The 23,651-nt window shown below is 39.7% G+C and overlaps 1 protein-coding gene across 14 annotated transcripts in view; it reads right to left on the reverse strand.

Moving 5' to 3' along the window:
• The window catches only part of Unc80 (unc-80 homolog, NALCN channel complex subunit), a 187,544-nt gene extending 176,642 nt beyond the window's left edge, over positions 1 to 10,902 (reverse strand). For all 14 annotated transcript variants that reach the window (XM_070018095.1, XM_070018011.1, XM_070018052.1 and 11 more), the window contains exons 1-4: positions 10,729 to 10,902; positions 9,728 to 9,776; positions 6,131 to 6,287; positions 4,658 to 4,959 (exon numbers count right to left, since the gene is read on the reverse strand). In XM_070018095.1, the coding sequence (XP_069874196.1) occupies positions 4,658 to 4,959; positions 6,131 to 6,287; positions 9,728 to 9,776; positions 10,729 to 10,820 (600 nt within the window). In that variant the 5' untranslated portion in view covers positions 10,821 to 10,902. The remainder of the gene's footprint in view (positions 1 to 4,657; positions 4,960 to 6,130; positions 6,288 to 9,727; positions 9,777 to 10,728) is intronic.
• Between the last annotated feature and the right edge of the window lie 12,749 nt (positions 10,903 to 23,651).

Raw genomic sequence — 23,651 nt, forward strand, 5'->3', positions numbered from 1 at the left:
GATCTACACTCCAGAGAGACTATTTGATATTGACAATGGATTTTATGGGATACACAGGGAGACCATTAACTTAAGCAGAAAGTAAGGTGTCCAAGTGAGATGAGACAAATTTTGGGTTAACATAGCAAATAAGAATAACAAAGAGATGATAAATTGGAGAACATTTTAGGAGACAAAATTGATAGGACACCAATTAATAGAATATACAGGTAAAGATGAAGGAGTAAGTACATTTGAGTTTGAACGAAAGATCTGGAATATAGACAATAGGAGAAAGGAGAAAGGCTGACTCCAGGGAAAGTGTAAAGTGACTATGGATCATCTATGATGAGTTTCAAGGAGAAGGCATGATGGTTGTTTTATATAGAGCCAAGGATTTATGAAATGAGGACTGAAAAGCAGAGATTAATCACTCAGAGCTTATTCATGATTTTAATGGAAAAACTCTGGACAGAAATTTTGGTAGAGTCGGGCGCCGGTAGCTCACACCTGTAATCCTAGCTACTCAGGAGGCTGAGATCTAAGGATCCTGGTTCAAAGCCAGCCTGGGCAGGAAAGTCTGTGGGACTCTTATCTCCAATAAACCACTAGAAAACCAGAAGTGGCACTGTGGTTCAAGCGGTAGAGCGTTCGCCTTGAGCTGAAGAGCTAAGTGATAGTGGCCAAGCCCAGAGTTCAAGCCCCATGACCGACCCTCCCCCCAAAAAATTTGGTAGAAAGTCAAAACTGTGTAGAAACTTTGTGCTAGAATCTCACTTCAGTTATTAATAAGCTCTGAACATTGGCTTCTTCTTTGGTAAGGTGAAAAGAAAGATGCCCACTGCCATACAGCAGAGGCAACCAGAAACAAGTGCTTGAAATGGAGTAAATGGAAGGCGAGTACTTTGGAGGCCTGTCCTCATGTCTATTGAACTTTGGCTTCTTAGTTTTGTACAGTTTGCAATACAGTCTGTGTGAGGACCCAGTGGGGACCTCATAGAGTAAGATCAAGAAAAGGATGGGCAAGTGAGCAGCACCTGGAATTGGAGACTATATTTCATAGAACCTGCAATCTAGAGTGCTTTCACAGCAGCACACAGATCTCTGGGGTTGGGACAGAAAGGCAGATGTTGGTCTTGATCTGGGGTTAGAGTTTGAAGGGCAAAGGGCATTAATAGTGTTGGTGAGAGGTACTTCAAATGGATGTAGTAAAGATAGAATAAGAGGATAGGCTCCTAAATAGTCTAATAACCAGCAGGCCGTCTATGTGTACTAGTTCTCAATCAGGGATGATTTCCTTCCACTCACTCTTCTGGAAACATTTGATGACCTATAGAAACATGTGTGGTGGTTTCAACTCAGGGAGGAGATGTTATTAGTATCTAGTGGCTAGAGGACAGAGTACCAAATAGTCTACAATGCATGGGACAATGTCCCACAATAATTATATGGTACAAAATGCCAAGAGTGCCAAGGCAGAGCAATTGTGATCTGCAGATTATACATTCCCCAACAACACTGGGGAAAATGTATATACCTCTCTCAAATGGAAAAGCCTTGAGGGGAATTTATTGACTCATTTATATTCTGTATAGTGTTTGGAGCAATATTTAACTCATACCAATGGAAAAATAATAAAAACCTATGCTAGTAATACAGCTAATAATTTATCATGCATCTATCATTGTGTAGTGTTTAGTGTAGATTCTTCTAGATTCATAAGAACTCTATTACTAGGCCACATGCAAAACTTAGGCATCTTTAGTGAGCTTTCTAAACAGTTGTAGTTTCTCTTGAAAGATCTGGCTGCTTCTTTTAACAGTATATCATATTAACTGCAATAAAACACCAACATCAAAACCAACTCAGATAATTGTAGACATCCTTATTGATTGTTTTTAGGAAGCCTTTTATCCTTTCCTGTCCATTTTAAGGACAATGGACTCACATATAATTGTTGTTTTCAAAACTTGGATCCATTCTTGATAATAACTTAGGTTCTATATCAAATCAGTTACAAAATACTGAGGGCCTGATATATGCCATACAGTAGTTAAACATTAGAGATACAATTGGAATCTAGGCAGTCAAGAAATGGGCAATCTCCATCAGAAAGAATGACATTTCCCCATTTGTTAGGAAATGGAAAGGCTTGGAAAAAATTATATTAAGTGAAGTAAGCCAGGCCCAAAGAAACATAGGTCCCATGGTTTCCCTTATTTGCAATATCTAGTATAGGTATGAGTCAAGCGGAAAAGGTTAGATAATGTGATGTTAGGAAAACGAACCCTTAAATATGTATTTTAATGATTTCGTTTCTTTCATGCATGTGTTTATAACGCATTTATAAGATTATTTCTTTGTTGCTTTGTATGTCCCTCCCCCACAGTGTAACCCCCGCTTTCACTTTATTTGATGTCAGTATAACATGTGGAGGAGATGGGGACAAACAAGTCGTTTAAGGATTCAGGTGGACCTGTTGCAACAAGGAGAATTACAAAATGTCATGTCAAAGCAAGCTTTACAATGTCGGTGTGGGGGGGGGAGGGGGGTATGATTGGGTGGGGGGGGAGGGGGGAGGCTGGGAAGGGAGGTGAAGGGTAAACAAAGGAGGAGGCTGCAATGCTTGGTAAGAAATGTATGCATTGTCCTGCCAATGTAATTGTAACCCCTCTGTACAGTATGTTCTCAAATAAAATAAAATTAAATTAAAAAAAAAAAGAAATGGGCAATCAACATGTACACAAACATCTATAATAATTCCAATGGAATTATCAAAAGTGGAAAACAAGCAGAAGAAGGGACTTGTAGCACAAAAGTAATCATAGAAGACTCATTGTGATTGTTAATGGCTATAAAACTATACACACGCATACCCCTCCCCCCACATACATGCTAGCTTGAATATTTATTCATTAGGGTGAGTAGACTGATAAGATAGATGTGGCCATGTAAAAATATAGGATAGAGAATAGAAGTAAATATTTCAAGGAGAAGGAAATACTAGTATAAAAACTAAAAATAAAAATGAGCTTATGGGGTTTGAAAATGAGAGACTCCAAATAGTAAAAGGTTCATGAACAAGAAAGAAGCAAATGAGATGAACATAAGCAGACATACTAAGAATGAGTATAGCAGACAGAGCTGGAGATAATGATATTAAGCAAAGGAGTGAAGTTCAGAAGGACAAAGGTTGTGTGTTTCTTTCTCGTATGCAGAAGCTAGTCCCAAAAGATTATACATATATTAAATATATACATACATACATACATACATATATGTGAACATGATTATAATTGTGGAATGATGTGGAGGAAAAAAGGAGAGGAGAGAGGGAATGAGAATGTTGGAGGAATGATTGATATCAAAATCCATTGTCTACGTATGAAGCAGACATAAGTAAACTGAGTGCACAATTAATACACACTAAGAACGAACAAAGGTCTTACAGGTCCCCTAATGACCTGGTGTAGAGTCTCAGTTAAGCAAACATTTTCTACTTAAGTAGACCTTTTATAAAAGACTTCTAAAATGGAAATTGAAAGCTTTTGCAACCCTTTGGTTTAACTACATTAAAAATGTGTAAAAATGCTGCCAGGATATGAATTGCATGTTGAGAATTCACAGGTTGTTTCAAATCCATTCCTATCAGAAATGGGACAAAGTCAACAGGGAGAAATTTTTAGGAAACTAAAATAAAGTACAATGTCTCATTAGTCCCTTCCCTCACTCATTGTGATTGTTAATGGCTACAAAACTGTACACATGCATTCCACAACCCCCACACATATATGCTAGCTTGAATATTTATTCATTAGGGTGATATTATTCTACTAAAGAACACTCGAACATATTAACAATTTTAACTCCTGTCTTAGTAGTTAGAAGGAACATGGTATTATGTGTCTTCATATAATTAGATGCATCCACAACATGGTGCACTTAAGGATCTAAAAGTTTAGGCAATATCACCAAGGTTACACATCTTGGAAGTGTTAGCTAACTGATTTCAAGTTTAATTCTCTTTTCTAGACCCAAATGTGGATGGATATAATTACATTTTAAGAATATTGGTTTCTTGTAGTCCCATGTTTTCTTCTAGTTTAAAATATTTTAAAGTACAATCCTTCAGCTGTAGCTGTCAGAAAGTCCATAGGACATAAAATTTTGAAACTTTCTGCTCTAGACCTTATAATTATAATAGAGGTAGTTACAAAAATGCTATAAAACCAGAGGAGGTAGTTGCTACGTGGAGGAGGCTGGAATGAAAGCTTCATGGAAATGACATCGATAGATGTTGGAGGAAAAGAGGAGGGGAAGGAGGATGGTGCAAACAGCAAGAGCATTTTCAGTGAATGCTTCTAAAGACTTTCAAGGAGGTGGTCAGTAGGGAATAGCAGTTGATAAATCAAGAAAAGATTTAGGCCCTAGATCATTCTTGACCTTATACACCAGGTTCCATTTGTTGGGTTTTGTCCTGAGGCTAATGAGAAACCACTGAGTAAGTAAAGGATACATTCGAAATAACATTCAGCTGTGCAATACAAAAAGTGAGACTTTCCATGCCTTGGCTTGAGATCATACAAAGATATGAACACACCAACTAGAAATACCACTTGAGTCCCACCCCCGCCTCCTCCCCATCCCACCCCAACCTGGATGCTAGCTTCCTGCTTACCTTGATCCTATGTACCAGAGGAGCAAACAGAAACACAAACAGCTCCACAGTAGCCATAGAGTTCTGGAAGATCTTCCTTCGGTTGTTCTCCTCTTCATCATTGGTGCTGCTTTGGCAAGGCTGCCCTGGAGATCCCTGGTTTTCAACTTGGTGGATGAAAGCGCTGCTGCTGCCACCCCAGCTGGAGCCCCGGTCTGTGCCACCAAACCGCTCACTGTTGCAGTCCTGGGGGGCCTCCAGGAGCATCCAATGCAAGGTGTGAAGAAGTTTAGTCTCAGCCACACCCAGCTTATCCTGGTGGCCTGCATGAGATAATTGCAGGGCCAGGGAAAGGTCAGCCATGTGACCAGACCAACAGAGGTGGCAGAGAAGAACATCATTGCTGTGCTGTGTGGTTCAGTTTCCTAGGGGACACAAGCATCCCTCTCATTGCTAACAAGCATGGCTGCCAGATCTCCTTGCTTACTGTGGTTTTCTTACTGGCTACAATCTTGTCAGACTAGCACACTGTCGTGGAGAATCCCATTTCATCAGTTTGATTCCCAGTATATTCCCAGACAGGTAGCATCAGGGTTAAAATATAAACTCTGAAGATAGCAACTTCTATTTTAGATAACATGACCTGGAAAAATACCTCTGCAAAGCTAACATTTGAGCAGAGTCACAAATGAGGGGGAAGGAATAAGATGAGAAGTATGTTTTTTAACTTGGGATAAATAGCAATAGCTATGACATATGTCCAAGTAAAAATGACAGTTCACAAAATTACACACACACACACACACACACACACACACACACACACACACACACACACACACACACACAGAGCTATTACTATGACAAAGCTGGGGAAATGTTGTAAAGGTGATGCAAAATTCTTGAAAGTCACTTCCCTAGAAACTGGACAGGCAAAGAGCTCCTCCATTGGATGTCACCTTACGCAGGCGAGTGTCTTTAGCTAACCTGTAATATTTTACTGTTTCAGAAAAAAGATGTATTCACATACTACTTGCAAAGTCAAGGAATTAAAAACATCTGGATGTCAGTGGGTGACTCATGCCTGTAATCCTAGCTACTTAAGAAACTAAGATTTGAGATCAAGATTCAAAACTAGTTCTGGCAGGAAAGTCCCATTCGTACTTCCAGTCAACCACCAAAAAGCTGGAAGTGGAGCTGTGGCTCAAGCACTAACCTTGAGTAAAAATGGTCAGTAATAGCGCTTAGGCCCTGAGTTCAAGCAACAGGACTGGCAGAAAAAGAAAATTAAAGAAAACCAATTCCTTCAGTGATAAATAGAAAAGATTCTGGTACTGATGTGAGGGAATAGGTGTGAGAATTACATGAGAACCTACATACACTTTACCTGGAACAGTACTAGTTACTACTCAGTACGCATTGTTCATTGTTCTCAGGAGAGTTGGCTCTAAAGGACAAAGATATGCAACTACAATGCAGTACAGAAGCACCCACCTAGCTTGTTCCTGTTTGAAAGTAGGGTTGCAGTGCAGTGGAGGACATGAGGCAGGGCAGCTTGCACCAGCTCCCATCTGGAAATGCTCTGGATGGCCTCCGAGAGGGCTGGGGAGAGGCCATGAAGCTTGTTTTCCACCAGCACTCGTTCAAAGGACTGCACATTTGAAAAAGACAGAGGAAGATTCTGATGGCTAAGAAATGAACATCAAAGGACTCTATATCTAAAAAAGATGTAAATCATTGGACCGAAGTTTTTAGGATGCACAATTGCTGTGTTCCATGCATATGTTCACATGCATATGTTCAACCTGCAGTGAATATATCTGACCATTTGCAAGCTGTTGTTTTGATTTGGCTGGGTTTGGTTTTTGGCAGTGCTGCAGACTGAACTCAGGACGTCATACTTGGTAAGCAGGTGTTCTACCACTTGTTATGTTCCCCAGTCTTTTTTTATTTTCAGTTTATTTCTAAATAGGGTCTTATACACTTTTTTTTCCTGGACCTCAATCCTCCTATCTCAGTTTCCTGAGATAGCTGGGAATACAAGTATGTGCTACCATGCTTGGCCTCATTTACAGGCTTTTGATCCAAAATATATGGCTTGAACTATTAATGAACTCTAGTTTTGTCAAAATAAGCTTCCACTAACAACGAACAGAAAAATATAACTAACCTCAAGAGATTTTTGAGTATGATATTTTATGAAATGTTGCTGAATCATCCCAAAGAACCATCAGAGCAGCAGATGGAAATAAAAATGTGGGAAATATGCAAAAGTGTCTTGAAAGACAGAATTTATGTCAACTTGTTCAACAGGTGTTTACTTAGATACAACTCATGAATGTCAGCCATTTGCAAAGCCTAATTTCCCTGATTTATTCCATGTACCCAGTAATAATCTGGAAAAATATTCCTTATTTTCATGCCTAGACTGTGAAAAACCACTTTAAAAGAATCTGTTGGATACAGAGAGAAAAGGGGATGAGGGAAAGAAGGAGCAGAAACTATCCTTGCTTTCTCTTTATCACATCTGTCTGTGCCAGGGATTCTTACAGAGAAGGAAACATGTTAAAAAGTTTGATCTAGCGGGTAGTGTGGGGAGGGATAGTAGGAAAAAAATGAGGGAAGGGGTAACAGGTTTGACAGGAGATGAACTTATTTACTTATGTAACTGTAACCCCTCTGTACATCACCTTGACATTTAAAAAAAGGTTTGATCTACTCAGTTGTTTGTTGGTTGGTTTGTTTTTTTTTTTTTTGCCGGTGGAGAATATCACTACTGTATTGGGGAAAGAGAAGCTAATAAATACTAGAATGAAAGAATTGAAGATTTAACTTGTAAGGACATGATTAGTGCTTGATTCCCCAAATGGTCAATTGGCATTATTAGGGTATTTGTGAAGAAAAGCATGACTTACTTCAGAGAATATCCAATAAGAACTATTCATATTTTTACTCCAAAATGGAAATGAAAGGTATTCTGAGGTTTTAATACAGAGTACAATCGGAGATGGAATCTACATCTAAAAAAAAGAATATAGCTGGGAAGGTGGCTCAGTGGTAGAGCACTTGCCTTGCTTGCATGAGGCCCTGGGTTCGACTCCTTAGCACCACATAAGCAAAAAGAAAAAAGCCGGAAGTGGCGCTGTGGCTCAAGTGGTAGAGTGCTAGCCTTGAGTTGAAGAGCTGAGGGACAGCGCCCAGGCCCACAGTTCAGGTCCCACAACCGGACCCTCTCCCCCCAAAAAAAAGAATATAAAGAAGACCATTAGATATGTTGGACATATCGATACGAATACTTAAAATTTTGGAGTCCTTGTGTATCTATCTGCAAATTCATTAAGTGATGTGTATGTTAGAGACTAAGAAACTATAGTTTATACTGTTTAATAGTACATGGAAGAGGATAAATTACATATCTTATGATCTCAGTGAGTTCGAGGTAGTTGTCTTTTTATATTACTAATGTAATTTCAGAGAATATTTTAAACTTGGAACTTGTTTTCTATATTGCTATCTGTATACCTTGCTCCCTATTTATCCACCTATCCATCCTTACATGTAACTTTGCTGCTTGATATTTTGTGGCAACATTGGAAATGTCACACGTATGTTTGCCAAGAACAGAGAAAGGCCATGGTGATTTTAACTGGGAGAGTTGTCAATGTGGCTTAAGGAAGGTATAGAGATTTCAAGAATCAAAAAATAATTCCAATGAGTTAGGTACAAGATAGTCCATGAATTGATTATTTTAAGAAATTTGTGTTTAAAAAATATCCCCACTGGGTACCAGTGGCTCACACCTGCAATCCTGACTACTCAGGAGGCTGAGATCTGAGGATCATGGTTCAAAGCTAGCCCAGGCAAAAAAAACAGTCCCTGTGAGACTGTTAACTCCAATTAACCACTCAAAAGCCACTCAAAAGCTGTGGCTCAAGTAGAGCACAAGCCTTGAGCACAAAGAGGCTCAGAGAAAACATCCAGCCCTGAGTTCAAGCTCTAAAACTGACCCTCCCCCCAAAATTCCCTATGGCAATTCTGAAAGAGAGAGACTTAACAAAACAAATTTCTACTTGAGTGTCGTGTGTGTGTGTGTGTGTGTGTGTGTGTGTGTGTGTGTGTGTGTGTGTGTGTGTGTAATTTCCTCAGTTGCATTCTTCATAATTTGTGGCTCTTACACATTTCAAAGCTCTTTATGAGAAGGTCATCCATGTAGCAATTTGTAAGTATTGGTATCAATATGCAACTGAGTATCTTTCATCATTTACATTATACAGCTATTTGTGGGAGTTCTGGATTTCAATGGAGGCTGCTAAAAAATCCATTTCCAATTTTCTTCATTATTTCATGTCTTACTTAGTCAATTTGCAAAACAAATTTGTCTTAGAACTTTGGGACAAGTGCACTTCATAACTGTATAAATATTAATGCTATTTTCATAATTATTTTATACTATTCACTTCCAGACTTGCAGAATATAGATGACACATAAAAGTATAGAATTGTATATGTTGTTCTAGTAGCTCATAAGTACTCAATTTATGAATATCTACTGATGGTCTCCATTTTGTAAGAATTTGACTTTTTACACTAGTCTTGAAGGCCCATGGTTCCTTTATCTCTCTACCCTCTTTTCTCCTACTCAGTCTCTCCCCACTAAGGCCCTTTGCCCTGCAGTCCCCTGCTCTTTCCTCCCTTCTTCCCTTCCTCCCTCCCAGTGTCATTGCTCAAGCATCACATTAGTAATTAAGCCTTATCTACCCACTGCTTATAAAACACACCCGACCACAGGGCTTCCTAATCTCCTTTGTTGTTTAATTTTTCTCCATAATGCTTATCACCATCTGGCTTAATGCGTGTTTTCTGTACATATTTGTTTGAGGCCTGTCCTACCTTCTCCCCCCACACACTGTAAATGCTGTTATTTTAGTTTTTTCTCTATCCTGACAGTAGAATTGTACCTGACACACAGTAGGTGTTTGATAATATTTCCCCAGTGAATTACTACATGCATCAATATGATTTAGTCTTTCTTCGGGTTCAAATTACTAGGCAGAACACAAAAATAATCATTAAATGGTGAAAATCACATACCACACAAGAGGCTTCATATTGCTTCCCCAGTTTAGGCCTCAAAAATGCACTGAAAAGCCGAAAGAGATTTCTGTTATAAACATGAGCAACATTTTTGTGACAGCATCCTATGATATATTTTTCAATGGCTGAGCCACGGTGCCGTGAAACTCCAATTTCACATTTCCTTATAGCTTGTTAATGGGCAAGTGTTGAACAGCTGACGACGTTCTCTTTTTACACGTGCAATTACATAGATGAAAAAGATGTGCAAATCTACCATCCCCCCCCCCCCCATTCTCTCCTCTTCTGAGGACTTTCACCTAACCAGATGCTAAATCGCCGATGGCGAGAAGTGGTGCGTTCCTCGTGTGTGTGCAGTCCTATTAAAACCTGAGGGACTGAATCCAGCTGTGGGCCACAATTGCTACAATCTGTTTTCCTTATCTGTTAACTCTCCACAATAAAAAGAAGAGCATCTTCTCTGCTATGTATTGGAATAGCTATCAATCTTGTCCAGAGGGGAAGAGCAAAGCTGTTATCAAATATGAGTCTTCCTGGTGGAAGAGGAAAAGAATACGCCGGCCGGATCCGAGTAAAAATGGTTAACAAGTGGGCACAGCAGCCATTCGCCAAACGGGAGAGCTGCAAAAAAAAAAAACAAAAACAAAAAACAAAACCCCACAACAGGTCACCCAGGCTGGCAGCAGGAGGTGGAGGGGGCATGGGACTCCAGAGCTCACCAGTCATGGTCATTCTCTTCCCTGGCTCCCTGGCCCTCCTCCCAGCCTCCCTGCCCTGCCAACCCCCCCCCCATAATGTATATGTATTCATTCCCCGAGCCGCCGAGCTGCGTGTCATCAAACTTCACTGGCGTATTTGTTTCCGTGTTATGTTAATACGTGTTTTGAAGCGGGTGCACAGGGCTGTGCTTCCAGCTCGGCCTGGGCAGCGGCGGCGGAGGTGGCGGCCCCGGGAAACGGTGCCCAGCCCGCCCCGCGCGCGCCCCGGGCGCCCCTCACCTGGTCTGCCTCCACAGGAAGGTCTGGATGGGCAGGGGGATGCCGCGGCCGCTGTCCGGCTCCTGGCCCTCGGAGCTCTTCCTCTTCACCATGATGGTGGCTCCCGGGAGTCCTCCTGCAGGACCCAGCGCCGGGTCCTCGCTAGCCGCCGCCACCACCACCGCTTCCTCCTCCTCCTCCTCCTCCTCCTCCCCCCGCCGCTCCCCCCAACTCTCATCCCCTCCTTCCCCGAGGCAGGGCCGCCTCTCTCCGCCCCGCTCCCCCGTCTCTCGCCCCTTCCCCCACCCGTCCCCGCGCGTGGAACATGGCTGCGGGAGGCGGGCAGGGCTGGAGGAGCCGCCGCGGGCCGGGGAGGGGGGCGCGCCGAGCCGCTGGCCGCCGCGGCGCCCCCGCGCCCGCTCCCTGCTTTCAGCACCTCCCACTGTGGACAGCGGCCCGCGCCGGGCGGCCGGGCCCCAGGGGCGAGCCGGGGGCCCGACGAGCAGCAGCAGGGGGGTGGCCCCAAGAGTCCACGCGTCGCATGGCACGCGCACGCCGGGCCCCTGCCGGCGTGGCCTCTCCGGCACCCAGGGTCCGGCTCACCCCCCACCCCCAAAGGCACACAGGCTCTGCACCCCCAGGAGTGCACCCCTGTCCTGCCTCGGCCTCACCTCCGCCAGCCCCAAGGACTGTCACCGTCCGGGGAGGAGGAGGAGGAGGAGGAGGAGGAAGAGGAGGAGAAGGAGGAGCTTTGGAGAGCCGCAGAGCACACAGCGAACTCTGGCATCATTCGCACCTCTAGCAAAGAAAGAGGTCAGGAGTCCACCTCGAGGGTTTAGCAGGGAGAAAGCACACAAATCCTGAGAGGGGTACGGAAGACCAGCTTGGCAAGTGAGAGGAAGCCTGAAAGTTCTCTGGCTAGAGAGTTGATTCTAAAATGGTAACCGCAGAAGTTCACCTTGATTGTTTTGCCAGAGCTGAGACACACAACCTCCCCCCACCCCCACCACTAACCAGTAGAGTATCAGTTAGTTGCACACTGAGAAGGAACATCTGAATCCTGCCACCTTCGTGATCCTATTCACCCCAGTATAACTGCCATTTTCTTCTGATTGTAAGAGCCAAATGCCTGTTGAGTTTATGGTTGTCTTATTTTTACTTGCATTATCTAGCCGTAAAACAAGCAGGGCTTTAGTGAGTGGGATGAAGAAGTCTGATTTAAAAAAAATCAATGCTGCAAACAGTCAAAATAGTCATACAGGTTTTTGAGCAAAGATATTGGTAAGATACATGAAATGAAGTATCAGACCCTAGGCTGTTTACTATCTAACAGATAGTAAACAGTATTCCCTTATAATTAGAACATGTTCATCTATTCTATATAAACAAATCTCTATGGTATATACTGTTTTTTCTTTTAGCCATGGAAACACATTTTTCATTTACTTTCTTGAAGTCATCTTTTAATATGAATTGAGACAGATACAGATTAAGTACGGTGTATTCAATGCATATGTAAGAAGTACATTTTGTATACCAAGAACTATGCTATATTGACTCCTACTCATAAGGAACTCATAATATTGAAAGAAAAATAGACATGGAAACAAAAAAGTTTCTTGGGAAACATAACCAGGCAGGAAAATGGAGACCAGAATTGGGTAAAAAAAGACTTTGTACAGTGGGATTTAAAAAGAAAAGTTAGAGGAAATACATTCTCTGAACAATGAAGTAAAATTTCCTCATGCAAGTATGGAAGATAGGGCAGGAATGCTGAGATTGTTTGAAACAAATAAGAGTTGTATCTAGCTCTACAGACTTGAGAACTGTTCTAGGCAATTCCAAATCTAAGTCCGGACAACAGAGCCACAAATAAGGATTTGAATCTGCATAATGCTGCAGAGAGAAGCGATTGAACTTGATGGCCAAGTGGGCAGGGGGCGAGGGGGAGGGGGAATAGAGAGCCAAGTTGTTAAGGGCTTAGGTAGTTTTGTCTCTAGTTCTACTGGAGATACAGTACTCTTGAGGAAGCAGAAAACTGCCAATGTATCTAGATAATGCATCTTCTCTAGACAGATGATGATAAAATATTAATACTTGTACAGAATTTAAGAGCTAAGTCTTCAGAAAATATCAAGCAAAGCTCCAAGTTTTTGGTTCTGAGCAACTGAATCATTAAAAGAAAATAAGTTGACCAGGGAAATCATGTTCTTGCTTGTATATGGGAGCAGTTTTCCCGACTAGGAATCCCAAAGAAGCTAGAAAAATGTATAGGAGATTAGCCTATCCTGAATATGCCCTGTATAAAAAGTAGATGAACTTATGAAAGTAGATAAAAATCCAGGCAAATAAGGGGAAGGTAAAATGGAAGAGACCATTTTAAAGGACATCAGCTTAAGTTTATTCTCAAAAATAAATGTGATGTCAGGAGGTGGCACAAGGTAGGATAATGGAAGCAAGCAGAAGTCTAAAATAGCCCCAGGATTTCCCTTTGCTTTACACATAGTACATTCTAGTTGTTTAGGGAAATTTTATTAAGAAGTGACTTTATTTACTTGCTTATTTGTTTGTTTGTTTTCACACTCAGAAGTCTGTATTTTATTTTATTTTTGTCCAGGTCCTAGGCTTGAACTCAGAACTGATGCTGTCCCTGAGCTTTTTCTGCATAGGGCTAGCAGTGCTCTGTCACTTGAGCCACAGTTCCAAATTAGAGATAAAAATCCTCAGATCTGCGGTTCTTCTAACTTCAATCTTCAGATCTCAGCCTCCGGAGTAGCTAGGATTACAAGTGTGACCCATCAACATTGGAGAGAAGTCTGCAACCCCCTCCTCTTTCTCTTCCTCCTCCTCCCCTTCCTCCTTTTCCTCTCCTCCCCTCTCCTCCTCTTCCCCAACAGGAAGCAGGGTAAAAATACCTCACACAGCATCAGGTCGCCCCAACCCAGTCCTGGGTCCTAGCTGAGGGCTTGTATCTCCTGGCCAGTAGCTAGGAGGTTTTCCCCTGGCGCCTCACTTTCATTGTCAAATAAATGTTGCCTCTGCTACCATTTTTCCTGCCTCAATTATTTGGTAGAGGATAGAAAGGCTCCAAGACCCCTAGATGGTATCAAATGGGTATAATGCATTTGTTATCTCTATCTTTGGGTGCATTTGAAAAGTTTTATGAAACCCCAACCAACAAGTGCACTGTCCTCTCTGGGCATTGGTGGCCCCTGGCTGGCCCCGGTGCCCTACACTCAGGGTCTATGGGTCTACCATGGATCTACAAGTCTACCGTGTTGCAGTTCTGCTGGCCTTTCTTGTTTCTCCAGAAGTAATTTTACCTTTCTTAGTTTTAAAAAGTTACTAATGGATTTTAGTTCTTAGAGTATATAGGTACATACTTTTTTCAGGAAACTTGATGAAACTGGTGGTCATGAAGTTGAGCAAGGTAAGCTAAAATTTCAAAAAGTCATATACTTAATATTTTTGATCACTTATAAAGTCTAGATCTAAAATGATAATAATGGTGATAATAATGGAGATATACATGTAAAAGGTGGGCTGTCTAGGGGAAGAATCAGCAGAGTGGGAAGAGAAAAGAAAAGAAAAGAATATTGGGGGCTGGGAAGGTGGCTCAGTGGTAGAGCGCTTGCCTTGCATGCCTGAGGCCCTGGGTTCAATTTCTCAGCACCACATAAGCAAAAAGAAAAAAAGCCGGAAAGTGACATTGTGGCTCAAGTGGTAGAGCACTAGCCTTGAGCTGAAGAGCTGAGAGACAGTGCCCAGGCCCAGAGTTCAGGCCCCACAACTGGACCCAAAAAAAATTTTAAAAAAAGAAAAGAATATTGGGGTGTTACACCTATGATGTATATACAGAAGGTCTATCTTTCATAATCCATAGGAAAGCATAATAAAACCCTCAAACACTACTTCAAAAACAAGAGTGCGTGGAGTGGAGAAATATAATGGAAGGGTGAACTCCATCCGAATACACTGTGTACAGTGTATGGACTTATCCCAATGAAACACCTCTGTGTCTATAATGTATGCTAAATTCAAAGATAAAGTAAAATGAATATTTTCGTTAGTGTGGTAAATTTGTTTTAATTGATGAACCAATATCGAAACCTTATTGCTGACTGGAATCCATAGTTGGCATTAGAGTTCAGTTTAGGTTCTACAGATGTATTTGTTGTATTAAATAATGCCATGTGTCCAACTTCATGGAGTCATACAGTAGCATCTCCCTGGGCCCTTAGCGTCCCTTGTGCTCACTCTACTCCCTACCTTTCCCTTTCTCTTCCTAACCTTGTCAGTCGTTTATCCTTCCAATGTCTTAAGAGTTTTGTCTCCTCCAGAATAACAAGTACTTAAAAATCATAACATATGTAGATTGAGACCTATCAGACAGGTTTTATTTTTACTAAGTGCTATGCATTTAAGCTCCCTCCATGTTTCTTAGGAGCTTGATAACTCATTTCTTTTCATTGCCAAAAAGTATTACATTGTCTGAATGTGTCACACTTCATTTTCCCATTCACCCATTTAAGGTTATTTCAGTTACTTTCAACTTTTTGACAACTATGACTAAAGCTGCAGCAAACATTCATGCACATGTTTTTGTGCAGATAGGAGTTTTCCACTTATGTAAATAACTAGGAGCATGTTTTCTGGATTGTATGATAAGACTATGATTAGTTCTGTAAGAAACTGCCAAACTGTCTCTCAAAGCAGCTGTGTCTGAAGTTTTTGAAAAGTAAAATGCATATTTATGGGAATTAAAATGAATAAAAAGAAAGAATAACAGAAAAGAAAGAATGAAAAAATTGTAAAGGCAAATTTAGCAGGAAAATAATAAGAATTTAAGAATATTCAAGCTGGATGACCTATATAAACTTGAAGTAATCAGGTCATTTCCTAAGAATATTTGATGGGGGAGGAAAAGCACTAATAGCAGACAGTGAATACTTGCTATGAGTCCAGATCTATTTAAGTTGTCTCAAACAATGGAAAGAAAATCAACACTAATGAAAAGATAACCAAAACATAGAGAGTTTATATTACTAACCTGAGATTATCCTGTTAATGATGAAGTAAACTGTGACGCTGGACTACACAAAGTTCTGCCCTGATTTTCAACTGTAGTACTGAGTGTTGGTATTGGGAACTTGTAAGGGTTTGCAGAAAGTGCTATTAGCCACATGAATGGAACCTTCTCAGGAACATAAAAAAAGGAATTGCTCTGTTGATGGTAGAAGAGGAGAAGAGCTGGTGTCCCTTTGCATTCCTGAATGTCCCTATGGCAATGAATCATGCCAGGGTAGAAGAAATCCACCACAAGCACTGTCACGATTAAGTTTTAAAAGAACATTTTAGTAAATAGTCAATGTTTCTATTATTTCTCATGCACTCATTGAAAGCACCCCACCTCCAGAATTATGATTATTTTCTTTTGGAAAAGAAACATGCTCTCTTTAAATGCTGTATCTGTATTATCTTTCATGCATTTCCTGTACAATTTAAGTGAACACTGTTGGAAGTCAAGATCCAATTCATTTACCCTAATATAGTCAATGAACCAGTTCCATTTCACAACTGTATGTTAAGACCACCTTACTGTGTCAAGAATTGAATTGGATCTGGAGTTTTTCCAAAGCTGGTGCTCTACCAGTGATAAGGTGGTCTTAAGCCAGAAGAGATAAGAAGTGAGGAAATGTGTGAAAGAAAAACATAGGATCTAAGCAGGTGTAGTTAAGTGTATGTCAGTGCTCAAGTACATTCTGTTTTTCTAAAGGAAAGGTGCATTTTGAGGGTGGTCAAACGTCAATTTGCCAGATGTTTGCAACAATAAATATTCTTGGTTAAAAGTTTGAACAGAGAAGAACTCTGACTGGGTTTGGGAAAAGAACACTGCAGTAATAGCCGGGCACTGGTGGCTCACGCCTGTAATCCTAGCTACTCAGGAGGCTGAGATCTGAGGATCGCGGTTCAAAGCCAGCCCGGGCAGGAAAGACCGTGAGACTCCTATCACCAATAAACCACCAGAAAACTGGAAGTGGTGCTGTAGCTCAAGTGGTAGAGCGCTCGCCTTGAGCTGAAGAGCTGAGGGACAGCGCCCAGGCCCAGAGTTCAAGCCCACGACCGACAAAAAAAAAAAAAAAAAAAGAAAAAAGAACACTGCAGTAAGTAGAATCTGGAATGCTGTATAAAGGTATGAGTTGATAATCATATAAGCACTATGATAATTGATAAACAAAAACGTAGGAAGGAACCCATCATTATACAATGGGAACCCATTAGAAGTTTAAGGTGAAACATGATTGCTGCGTAATGTCGGTCTGTTTCTGTCAGAAAGCCTATGCTGATTGTATGAAAGCTGTCTTTCTGGATTTTGAGGGAAAAGTTCACTCCCACAACCAGGATGTGGATATACCCCATATGTCTTGCATTCTTAGCTCAACTGATGTGCCAATAGAGCAGTTCTAATAGTCTGTAAGTGGCCATAACAAGGCTCCAATGACCACAATCCACACTAAAACCAGCAGCTTATTATAGATAGGGTATCCATGATCTGATTTCATTTCATCTAGTTCTTCCTGCTTTGCTGCCCCCCTCAATGATGGGTTTCTGGTGGCTCTTCTTCCACATCTTCATGTGGCTGAGAACCAGTCTCACATGAGATTGTTATTAACCTGCCTAAAATGGTTCTTCACTGTCCTCAAAATGTTCTATCACACGTCTCCTTTTTATCTTCTTTTTTTTTATATTGTAGAGTTCGTCATTCCCTGAATACCTCATATTTATTAGTTTTAAGGTTTGCCTGTTATCAAATTAGTGAATATCAAGAAATCTATGAGGTATCAATGAATGAATCTAACAAAATTACTTAACACCCTTGTTGGTAAATATCTAATAAATTGCTTGAAGGTGTCAAAACTTATAAAATTACCAAGTTCCTAGATAGGAAGATTCATTGTAAAAAAAAAAAGACACCTAATTATTCTTTAGCTATCTATGATGTATTCATAAAGTAGCATAATATTAGCACTTAACAAAGTTAAGTTCCATGTATCAATCTAGGAAACATTCCACAACATTGTGTGGAGTGAACATAAAAACTTAGAGATAACTTAGGGTATAGTACTGTTTATTTTAAAAGTTTAACGTGTGTAAAACAAGACTGTATAGTTTATGTATATATAGGCATAATAATGTTAAGAAAATATGTTTGGAAACTATATTGCAGCTTCTCAGAAGCAGACTTTAAAAGAATGGTTAATATATCTTCTTATAAAAGAGGACAACTTGAGGGTAGGAGACAAATGGAATTTTAGGAGGTGGAAAGGAGATATAGTAGTTCCTTGGTGATGCAAATGTTGGCTTGATATGGAGATGAACATATGAGACTCTGTTTTCCAAAATATCTGCTTCCCAAAAGAGTGCCTATCTGCAAGGAAAGAAGAGTTTGGGGAGGACTGGTTTGTTTTGTGGGGTGTCAATTTCTCTGTAGTTCCTAGACATATTCGTGTGGTCTTAGAGAATTCCATAGCAGCTCATGCTTCTGCCACAGTAGGGAATTTGTGATCACACCTGGAAATTTGTGGCAAGAACAGTAGGCAGGAAGAGATTGGCAAGAGGTCATGCAGTACTGATTTTTGTAGAGGTGACTGGAGAGAAAACAAGTGGTCACTCCTTCAGAAATAGAGTCTGGTACCTGGGTCCACAATCCAGCATTATTTCTTATCAGTCAAATAATATGGGAATTGCTAAAACATCTCTGGAAGTCAGCTCTGTCATGTGAAAAATGATTTTTAAAAAAGAGCTGCTTTATCAGATTGCTGTAAGGATCAGATGAGTCAATTTGTTTTTCTGGATATTACTATCGGATAACAAATCATTAGCCTAAATCTTAGCAGCATAAAACAACCATTTTACTGTGCTCAGGAGCTGTGATTCAGGAATCTGGGAGACCTCAGCAGAGCAGCTCTCATTTAGAGTCTATCATGCTGTGACAGTAAAATGTGCCTGGGATTGTAGTTATTTGAAAACTGGAATAGGCTATATGCCCAAGCCAGCTTGCTCAGGTGGCTTACTCTGGCTGACAGCTGGAAGCTCAGCCTGGCCTGTCTGCTGTAGTGAATGGCTGCACATGTCTTTCCTGAGTCAATCTCAAGGTAGTGATGCTCACTCATAGATGCCCAAGAGAAACTGGAAGAAGCTTTAGAACCCATCCTCAAAAGTCACGTAGCAACAATTCTGCTGCAGCCTGTTGGGTTTAAGCAAGTCACTACAGTACCCTAGTTTCAAAAGGAAGCAGTAAGACTCCAACTCTCCATGAGGAGGCATTTCAGATAGTTTGTAGACAAGTTCTGAAGACAGTGGTAATATCCCTAAAGTGTCTGTAACTTCCTTTCAGACTAGATCATTACTATTATTCTTTTGACAAGATGGCAAGTATGCCCTTTTGGCCTTTCAAATGAACTTTTAAATTTTGATTTAATGATATAATCCACCATGCTCTTTCATAGAATGATTTAGATTGGAAAATTGGACAAATACTAGTGCAAGTGCTTGTCAGAGTCGATGTTATATAAATAATTTAGTTTGTGGAGAAGATGGTCAAAACACTTGCATTTAATTTTCTTTTCCAGTTGATACCTTGTTAGAGCTTGTTAGTCAACAATCCCTGTAGCTTGAGGTTCATGACTCAGCATCACAGGCTGATGCCCACAGAGAACAGGGGTGGATGTAAGCTTCTGACACTTCAGAAATCACTTATATGATCATTAAACATGGTCAGTGCTGGAACAGGTCAAATCTCTGTGTTAACCATAATTTTAATGGTTTCACTAGAGGAATCTACACTAGCCCTGTGGTGTATAGCAGTTATCTTATAATTCTGTTTCAGGAGTACAAAATTTTTTTTCTTCTGCAGAGATTTAAGAAGACAAGAGAAATGTACATTCTATATTCCAGGGAGACTTAATCTTTTAAAGTATGCTTGAGCTGTTTTGTATTTCATAACAAATTATATATCCCCGTGTTTAAACTGCATGAAAGTTTCACAGTACAAGAAGCCAGATTTGCAAAATTAGTGAGAGTTCATTTTCATTTAACATTGACAAACTTAAAAACATCTTTAATTTCCAGCCTTCATTTCTATGTACACTGTCATATTATGATAATTTCACTTCATATTCCATTGCAGTAAAAGTATATTCATTTTATTGAGATGAAAATGCTAAACAATTTCTTAGGAAACTATGTATCAATTTAACTTATTCCTGTATGAAGAAACATTTTAAAAAATTTCTTAAGTTGGGTGTTGTTGGCTTATGCCTGTTTTTGTCATTTTCTTGATAAGAGCTGTTCTAACTGGGCTGATGTGGACTATTGATGGGAGTATAAACTTGTTCATCCACTCTGGAAAGCACTATTGATGTTGCTTAAAAGACTAAATAAAGAACTACCCTATCACCCAGGAATCCCAAGCCTGGGCATTTATCCAATAGAACACAAACAATGCCACACTAAAACCACCAGCCCAACCATGGTCATTGTAGTATTATTTACCATGGTCAAGATACAGACTCAACCTAGATGTTCCTTAGTGGACAAATGGATCAAGAAAATGTAGTACATATACACAATGGAATTCTACTCATCCATCAAAAAGGATGAATGGTACCATTAGTAAGGAAATGGAAAGACTTCAAAAAAATTGTATTAAGTGAAATAAGCTAGACCCAAAGAAACATAGGTTGCATGGTTTCCCTCATTTGTGGTAAGTAGAATGTGTTTATAAATCTACAAGTAAACACACTGAAGAATTTTAAAAAATACACTGGGACATAAGTTATACAGGATTCTAAACATTCACACAGTGAAGTCAAAGCAGGATATGCATAGGAACAGATCATAAAGGCTCAATGGCCATGTGCATATGATCATAAAAATAATATTTTATGGGCTGGGAAGGTGGCTCAGTGGTAGAGTGCTAGGATGATATTCTATGACTTCCAGACTTCTATTTTGCTAGCTATTTTCAAGAAAGGATCTGTTGAACATTTTAGCCTGAATCTGACCTTGAACTGTGTTCCTTCAGCTCTCAATTTCCCAAGTAACTAGAATTCTAACATGAGCCACTGGCCCCAGTTCTCGAAATCCTATAATAAGTAATTCAAAATAAACATTGCCTATTCTAATCATACTTTTAACATGTGCTCCATACTTACATAGTTATGTAGCTTTTGATATGTAAACCTTTACCTGTGAGCTTATTTCTTATTATTCTCACAATATTATGCATGGGTATATTTAATTATTATTGTATTTATTCTCAGAATCCTATCTAGGTCTCCACACATTGTTCACAGGATCAACCAGAATTTTTGATTTGGAGCTTATGTGATTGGAAGAGAGGCTCATCTGGAATGGCCTAAATAATGAGTGATATTGTACAGGTGGGTGGTTCCCACTCTTATTGAAGTTATGACCACACCCTACTCAGATGATGCTGTGGGCAAGACAAGGGAACCATAGTATTTCAACAGAGCTATGACTGGAAATCCCTTGCTCTCTGAGTCACTTGCCTTCTTCGGGCTTTATCTTTACTGTCACTTGTTCTTTGATTTGTCAGCCTGTGTTTTCTTACCTTTAACTCACAAGGTCCTGAGTGGTTCAATTGGCTAAGCTGGAGTTGGGCAGAGAAAGTCTTGTTTTGACCAAGACTTTATGGCAGCAGGAACTATGGATGGGACAGACTCGTTCTGAGTCATCTTAAGATCCCACAATCAATAACAACTGCAGGGAGGGAGACATTTGTAAAGGTGACTAGTCTTTTCAAATATGAAAGGATCTATCTGGATGTAGGTAAATGAAACCTGGATTTGTAATTAGAAGATCTATGTTAAACGTATGGCTCTTTTGTTAACAAGCTATATTTCATATAATCTTGGAAAATTACTTCATATCCAAGATCAGTATTACGTGTGTCAGGAATAAATACCTCAGAGGATTGTTTGAAGGACTAACTTTATAAAATGATGAAAATATTTCATCTAAAAGCAGTAAACAAATGTGAATAGTTATTCCTAGGTACCAGAGTTAATTAGAAAAAGATGATAAGGTAAAACTTATGAATAAGTATCTACTTAGCCATTCATTTTCATCCATCTATGCAACATATTATTGCAACATTTCATGTGTGAGTTTTTCAGAACACTACAAAATATTGGCCATTAGCTCACTACTTCTGCAAGAATTAGGGGCATCATATGAATGATCTCAGCTTTATTATAGGTTAAGAAAAAGCCTAAGTTCAAAGAGGCTAATTTGTTTGCATCTATATTGTTATTAAATTAGAGGGCAGGAGTTAAAGTTTAGGCTTAGATTGAAGGACACCAATCTCCAAAATGCCTGATGTCTAGGCATCTATGTTACTTCCTCCTTTAACTTTGTGAGATAAAAATCAAGAAGCACAGGCCTCACAAAATCTCATTATATGTATGCAAATCAGGGGACAGCATACCACAGCCCAGGGCAAATCAGATTCTTTGTCCCTATGGACTAATAATGATTTGCATGACTTAAAATGGAAACATTTTTTTTAAAAGAATAAAATTTTGAGAGGTGAAAACTACATGAAGTTCAGTTTATCAACTACTGATTTCATATCAGGACAAAATCTAAAATATATTCTATCTGATTCTTTACAGAATGCTATTTGTCTTGATATTTAATGTGAAAATAATGTTTTCTCATGTTTTTAATTTAATTTTATTGTCAAGGTGAGGTACAGAGGGTTTACAATTTCATGTGTAAGGTAAACTTGGCAAACTTGTTACCCCCTCCCTCATTTTTCTCCCACTTTCCCATCACCTCCATTTTCTTAATTCTTATCAAATTAATTTAAGTTGAAAACCTAAATGTTTGTATAAAAATTGCTAAAGAAAGGCTGAGGTAGGAAAATATGGCTTTATTGAGGGAATAAAATGTAGCACTCAGGTTCTAGCAATATTTGGCTACATATGTAAAAAAGTCCCTATATATCTAGATACACTTGGACTCAACCATTTTGTTTTCGGTAATTTTTGGTAAGCAGGTAGTTAAAAAAAAAAAAAAAAAAAAAAAGCCCAAAAGCACCCACTCTGCTGGTGGCTCACATCTGTAATTCTAGATACACAGGAGGCTGAGATCTGAGGGAACATGGCTCAAAGCCAGACCAGGCAGGAAAATCCATGAAACAATCTTATCTCCAGTTAACCACTAAAAATTCAGAAGTGGGGCTGTGGCTCAAGTGGTAGAGCACTAGCCTTTAGGAAGAACAAATCTTAGGGACAGTACCCAGGTTCTGGATTCAAGCCCCAGGACTGGCACACACACACACACACACACACACACACACACACACACACACACACACACACACACACAAATGATGCACAGATGTGAAAAGCAGAACCATTTATAATTGTAAAAAAATGAAAATAGGTCAAACACAAATAATTTGTTAAGTTATATGTAGTACATTCATGAAGCCTCAAAGGAAAATTAAAACATGTAGTTGTTGAATTTGAAGAAGTTTATAATATAGGTTTAAGGGAACAAAATGGTACAGAGAAGGTATATCGTGTATTTTTTATAAAATTATATGTTGTGGTGTTTTATAAAATATTTTTAAAATATAAAAACTGAAACCGAGGAAATGTATTCATTACCTTAGTATGTAACTATAACCCCTCTGTTCATCACCTTATATAGATAGATAGATAGAGAGAGAGAAAGAGACAGAGAGAGAGAGAGAGAGAGAGAGAGAGAGAGAGAGAGAGAGAGAGAGAGAGAGAGAGATGGGTAATTGGAATCAGATATTTTATTACATGATTCCACAGATTATTTCATTTAAAGTTAGCATCAATTCTATTATTCACTCATTTTTAACTTATCTATACTGTTAGTGTCAC

The sequence above is a fragment of the Dipodomys merriami genome, unplaced genomic scaffold (genome assembly GCF_024711535.1).
Source record: "Dipodomys merriami isolate MVZ:Mamm:240054 unplaced genomic scaffold, mDipMer1.0.p SCAF_1, whole genome shotgun sequence".
Classification (NCBI taxonomy): Eukaryota; Metazoa; Chordata; class Mammalia; order Rodentia; family Heteromyidae; genus Dipodomys; species Dipodomys merriami.